This window comes from Acyrthosiphon pisum, chromosome A2, assembly GCF_005508785.2.
Source record: "Acyrthosiphon pisum isolate AL4f chromosome A2, pea_aphid_22Mar2018_4r6ur, whole genome shotgun sequence".
NCBI classification, from domain to species: Eukaryota; Metazoa; Arthropoda; class Insecta; order Hemiptera; family Aphididae; genus Acyrthosiphon; species Acyrthosiphon pisum.
This window is the reverse complement of record NC_042495.1, coordinates 74,854,313-74,861,204: the sequence shown is the minus strand read 5'-3', so window position 1 is coordinate 74,861,204 and position 6,892 is coordinate 74,854,313. Positions and strand designations below refer to the sequence as shown.

The following is a 6,892-nucleotide window of genomic DNA, read 5'->3' as shown; positions in this document are numbered from 1 at the left end:
AAAAAAAAAAAAAAAATCCCTTAGCCTTCTAATTATATCCAAATAAATGAGATATTTCAATATACAGGTACACACATATTATAAAAACTTTTGCATCCCCTTTCTAAAGTTCAAGCATTGGATACTATGGCATGTTTAAATATCATAATAGCAATAACTACTGTTTTATAATGTTGGGGATTTAGAAAATGTTTGATTCTCAAAGTAAGCGGTAGATAAAATAAGTTTCAGAACCTGTGTTATAAATGTTTCACATTTAAATCCATTTTGGCTATTTAAACTAATAGTTATATAATATATATATTATTATCAATATTTGTGTATATATTATATTGTTTATTTTTTATTGTATTCAATAAATTACTGGAGAAATACCTAATAGTTAAAATAAATATTCTACATATTTTTTTTCAACCATTTTTGCTTTTTTGTTGGCTTATTTCCAATAATTATTTAAACAATTATCTGCCTCAGATTATGTCACTTATAACTTATTTTTCTAATAATGTTCTTGAATAAATTATGTTTATGTTTAAATTATTGTACATATTATTTTCTATTTATTGAATAGATGTTTATGTTATGACTCATGAATACAATAATACATATAAATAAAAACTAAATTAGTGTTAAAATAAAACATTGAATATTATTTTTGTCATAAGTAAAGTTTTATTCTTGAATCTTGGGTAAGTTCTATAGGTATTAATTATTGAATATTTAAAATCTATGTTATAATTTTAAAAAAGTTAGGTACAAACCAGGTAAACCAATAGGTTATTTCCAATTGTGTGTGCCATTGGTGGTTTCTCTCCTCAACAATCAACATTGTCAACTTATTTATATTATATATATATATACATATTTAAATAATTTGTTTGGTTTATTTCCATTAAGTATACAATTATGTAACTTGCCCATATTCCAAATATTTACTGTATAAACCACTAAGCATAGATTGTATAGATATAATAAGCATAGATATAATTATTGTATATTACCTACTTTGTATTAAAAATATTAAATACATATCAATAATATAGTAAAATAATAGGTAGCATATGTCTCCGAGGCCAGTAAACTAATTTAAAAAAACTTGTATTTTCATACAAATTTCTGTTTAATTTTTCTTATTTTATCAATATAATCATTGTGTTTCAGAACTTGGAATTGGTCATACGAATGCTTTATTTCTGATGGCTCTTCCAAATCCAAGTCTTCATTGCCCTTGTTCTTGTTATGTAGCACTCGATTATGATAGGTTGGGTATAAAATAAAACAACAAATCATAATGATCAAGAAATAAATGATTTTCTTTTGAATTGTTAAGGCCTTTAATCCTTTGAGCTTGAAAAAAAAACAAATATTATGTATTAATAATTTTTTGATAGATTTTCAAATATCAATACAGCATTGCAAACATTTAATTGTGTTCTCTTAAATTAATTGTATTACCCCATTTACCATGTAACTATGTTAATTATTAACAACTATTAACTTATTATTGTATTTGCCTATAAATTGTATTCTTGAAAACAATTGCTGTTTGGTGTATGCAGGGCTAACAGGACTAATAGGAAGACTTGGCAGATGAAATAACTTTTATTTTAAACAATATTTTAAAATTTTTATTTACAATTCATAATCACTTGTGTTACACGTATAATATAAAAAATGTATCAGGTCTTATTTGTTAATTGTTATACTGTATACTTTAATATAATAAATAGATTATTATTATATTATTAATATTATTTATTAATATTAATATTAGCCATTAGGTATATAAATAAAAACACTGAACAATTATGTAACATGACGTGTCTAAGTACATTTTAATAATATGTTTTTTTCAACTTTAACATTTCCTAGGAAGAAAACTATACCTGTGTCCTATTTATTTTATTTTTTTAATATTTTTACTTTGAACTGAATGCAATACATACCATATCCAAGAGACAAGAGTAGGTACGTAGGTACCTATCACCATTGAGTATAGATAGTATTTATACTCAATGCTATTACTAATACCTATTACAGTTGGCGGTCGCCTATTTGCTGATAAATACTACATGATCCAGCAACAGCAACTCAAGTAAAACTAGACGTTAAAGTGCTATATACACAGTGTATTTCATGGCATTCCGTATAGGTTCTTTTTTAAGCTCAGTTAGCAGCCTAAATTCATAATTTTGTATACAATAAACAATTTGAAAATAATTTGTAAGTATAAGTTGAAAAATGCGGGTAAATGGATGTCGCTCACAGCTAATGAAATCGATTTATTATTTATAGGTATTATAATTTTTATATTTGACTCTTTTTAAATTTGTAAGTTCATTTAATATTCTATGATGCAATTGAAGTACAAATAAACAGTAAATAATAACAAATTAGGTTTAATGTACATCAAAGTTATGGCCTTATGGGAGAGTTTATATATACCCTTCAGGTACTTAGCATTGAAGTAGACTCGGGAGGGTTTACACTCGCCCAATTAAAGCTACAGTCTGCAATATATCAATAATCCGTTATAATCAAAAAAATAAAATTTGTAAATATATGTATACGTAGTATAGGTGATTTACCTAAACACATTTTTGTATAAGAAAAATTTGTACGAAAATTAAAATTTCGGAAATTCATCTAATATTTAATGCTTACCCATCGTATAATATAACGTTTAAGATTGGTATGTTTTTTCTGACTGCTGTTCGATTTTCCCACACTTAGTTGTAACACTGTATCTTTTGATGAATTTGAATAGCTCATACCGATATAGTAAATTTTGATTATTGTGTCTATAATTCAATAAGTATGGACATTTACGTATAAGAAATATATATGTTTAGTATTCTATAGGTACACTTGTCAGATATTTTTATAGCGTAATAATTAGGTAGTGAATTAATTGCAGTAACGTAAAAATATTTGATTTATTTCTGAAGTTCTGCGTAGAAATTAGGTAATATAAATGTACCGTGAACATTATGGGGCCGATGTCCATAACATCTAAACAAATAAAATTAATTAATAAATCAGAAAATGTGTTAAACATCTGTACGCCTATATTTTAGGCATAAAGTTGTGTAACAAATTGATAACTATTATGTATAATAAAATCATAAATAAGATTTGTTAATAATTGCCAGCAGTATTAATGTATAACATAATGTTCATATATTAATATTTAATGCATATAGGTAATAGTTAAAATAAATAGTCGTGATACAACGATTAATATTGAACCTACATAAATTATGGCTTATGCCTTATGGTGTGTTTTTGTATCCAAGTAAATGTCACATATTATTTTTAGTAGTAATTTCACAGTTTATTTACAGTAGATGAAGCTACTCCCATTAGCATAAAACAATGTATTAGCCGTTCTAAAAGCCATAGGTATTTAAAATCATATCACGAATCAATATTATCAGCAAATTTTGGTAATAAAAATACACCTAAGTATATATCGGTGTATCCGAATTGGTTCCCGGTTTGTCACAAAGGGTATAACCTAATTGGTTCCCAGGTTGGTACTAAGGGCTTATCCGAGTTGGTTCCGAGTTCCAGGGTAAAAGCATTTTACATTTTCCTTCCCATTTTATACAGACTTAGGACTGTCCACATAATATTATGCAGGTATGGTTAAAAAGTATGCTTTTTTTGTCATAAATGCTACTTTTTTCTTATTTTTAATTATATATCTTTTTTTTTAATTCGTCCAGTAAAATAAAATTTAATATAATAATAAAATATCTTTTTAAATTGTCCATTTAATTTGTTTTTTTTTTTAATTCAAAATATAAAATTTCTTTCATTTCTTTTTTTTTTTAAAGTTTTGTGTATTATTTAGGTAAAAATTTATAACAACATTTTTGATAAACTCTAATCTATTTATTTCATTATTTTCGTATTTATCCATTTCTGTTTTTATATATATTTCTTTATTTTTAGATTTAATATTTTGTTGTTTCTCTGTACTTCGCAATTTTACGTATGTTTCTATTTGAACTTCTTTTAATACATCGATGAATTGAAAGATGTTTGGATGTGCGGAATAAAAGCAACTGTTGAACTTGCTGTGAAATGATTCACAGCAATTAGTGGTTCGTTCTATACTACTGGTATATTCAGCCCACATTGTTGGTGGAAATGAGCTATCTTTTTCAATATAATGTTCAAGTATGTAATCAAAGAATTCTTCAAGTTTTCCATTAATCGGTTTTAATGACATCAACTCATTAGTATATAGCAATCGTTAACTTCTTCGGGCGATAATAAGGATAAGCCAAAAAACAATTTTAATGTTTGGCCTATTTCGGAATCATTATTTTTAAATTCCTTTGAAAGCCCTAATTGTTGTATCTTCCTCCACTATGATTGGCCCAAGTGAAACCGACAACCTTTTAATTGAGCTGAAGGCCATACTTCGGAAATCGCTACATTAATGGCTCTTTCAAAGTCAGCTGCATATATTTTATCCGGGTTTAAATAATTTTGAATTAAATGAAAAGCTTTTGTATACATATCACTTGTTTTATTTGGAAGTAAAAAAAAAACTGGAGGGACATAATAGTTATTTTTTACACCGTGAATTGAAAAAAGTTGGTAAAAATTCTTTGGACAACTTTTAAAAGTACCGTCAATAAACACAGATTTCATTTGACTTAAAATTTCCAAATTGCTATCACATGAAAATCCAATAATATTGGTTTCAGCACTGTTAATAAATAAACAATTTTCTCCCCTCTTAGTTATTAAATTATAATTATTTAATATGTTATGAGTCTCGCTCAATGTTTGGGGAAACGTAGGTACACCGACTATAATGTATATTTTTTCTAATTCTACATAAATCTTGAGCATCTATGGTTTCAATATCGGATTTAGCCAACTCACAGCGAATAATTTTTGCTGGCCTCTCATGTAATACTTTTTGAGCTTTTTGTTTTGAAATGTTACTTAATACGACTTACATTTTCTTTTTACACATGTCCAACGGTCAATGTCGTCTGCCAACGTTTTCTGAAACCCAAATTTATAACTGCCTAATACGATGAGTTTTTTTTATTTTTTTCACTGTACATAAATTCCATATTCGAGAAGTTTTAAACACAAACAAAAACGCAAATACAATCACTATACTACGTATATTCTGCGTTTATTGCGGTGAATTACTGAATGCCGTAGATACCGACTAACAAGTAACGAATCGATATCCGTCCATAATCCTTATCGATAATATACCACCGGTTTTTATCTTAATGACAATCTATTTCATTGTATATACCCGTACTTTTAAATATGGGAAATATGTTGTAATAATATTATTAGATTATTATTAGATAATATTATTAGATCGCCTATTCGAAAGTGTTTATCGGGAACCAATTCCGATGTGTAGGTACCCGCCTACCTAGAATACCGGGAACCTATTCGGATGTGTGTTGCCTGGATTGTCGGGAACCAATTAGGATGTAAATTTACAGGTATGGGAACCAATTCGGATGCAGCCGTATATATAGATGCACTCAGGACCGTTCAGAGGGGGGGGGGGGCAACGGGACCATTTTGCCCCAGGCCCCATTGTTGGAATATTTTTAGGGGGCCCCATAAAGTCTATAATAATATCTTATTATTATGGTCGAATAGCCCCCATTAATTTGCCCCTGGCCCCGAAAAACCTTGGGACGGCCCTTGTGCACTACTACAATATCACAATAATTATTCTTTAAAAACACAATATCGTAAAAAAAAAAGGACATTTTTACGCAAAATAGGTTTTCGACAAAATCGATTTTGGTTTTTAGTGTAACTCTAAAACAAATGACCGTAGAAATATGAAATTTTCGTTGGTTGTTTATATTAGCATTTTATATACACGATAAAATGTTCAAAATATTGTTTTGAACTGTTTATGGACATTTTCCATTTACAATTTTTTTAGTTTTTTTTTTTCTACAAATATAAATAAAAATATTTCGTTGGGTAAAAAAAGTATGACAAATTAATACAAGGCTCCTTATATATTGTTACAATATCAGTTGAAAAATATTAAAAATACATAGTCAAAATCTTTTCTTACAAGCATTTGAGTTCACATTTTGACAAAATACGTAAAAATCATTAAAATGTGCAAATTATTTTCTGTTAGAAATTCATAAAAATTTTCCTTTTTAAATCTAAGATTTGAAAATTTAATGCAAGATTCCTCATAAATTTTTCTAATTTTATAAAAAAAATCTCTACTAGTAATTCAAATTAAATTTTTATGAGCATTTGAAGTTCAAATTTTTATACAACATTGGATACATGAGAATTTCATTGAATGTTTTGTATTCTCATTTAATATACACCATACAATTTTGACTAGTTTTGAGCTGTTTACGGACAATTTCAATTTTCAATTTGTTTAGTTTTTTTCTATAAATATTATTAAAAATTTATTTGTTGGGCCAAAATGTGTGAAAATTTAATACAAGGCTCCTGATATATTGTTACTATAGCAGTTTAAAAATATTAAAAATATATAGGCATGATTTTTTTTTATAAGCATTTAAAGTTTGAATTTTGACAAAATGTATCAAATCAAAAATTTAAAAATGCTTTTGTAGCTAAAAAATTACAAAATGTTTAACTTTTATAGCTAAGGATTGAAAATTTAAAACAAGATACCACATAAATAGGCAAATATATAAATTACTTTATTCTAAATAATATCATCAAATATACTTAGTAATATCATAGGCTGACTGACGATTTTCATTCAGAATCGTTTTTCTTATACAATTATATTATATCATTGAATTCAAATTTAACATCATCTATTACAGCGACCCACTTGTCACCTACTGTACAGCAGGCCCGTCCGGGGGGGGGGGGGGGGGTG

At 27.1% G+C, this 6,892-nt stretch overlaps 1 protein-coding gene across 1 annotated transcript; it reads right to left on the bottom strand.

The window, feature by feature from the left end:
* Positions 1 to 593: 593 nt before the first annotated feature.
* On the bottom strand, positions 594 to 2,971 carry LOC100572304. The gene is made up of 2 exons (XM_003244491.4): positions 2,665 to 2,971; positions 594 to 1,347 (listed from the first exon to the last, which is right to left on the bottom strand). Exons 1-2 carry the CDS (start codon positions 2,770 to 2,772, stop codon positions 1,105 to 1,107), a joined length of 351 nt encoding a protein of 116 aa, XP_003244539.1. The 5' UTR covers positions 2,773 to 2,971; the 3' UTR covers positions 594 to 1,104.
* Positions 2,972 to 6,892: the final 3,921 nt, after the last annotated feature.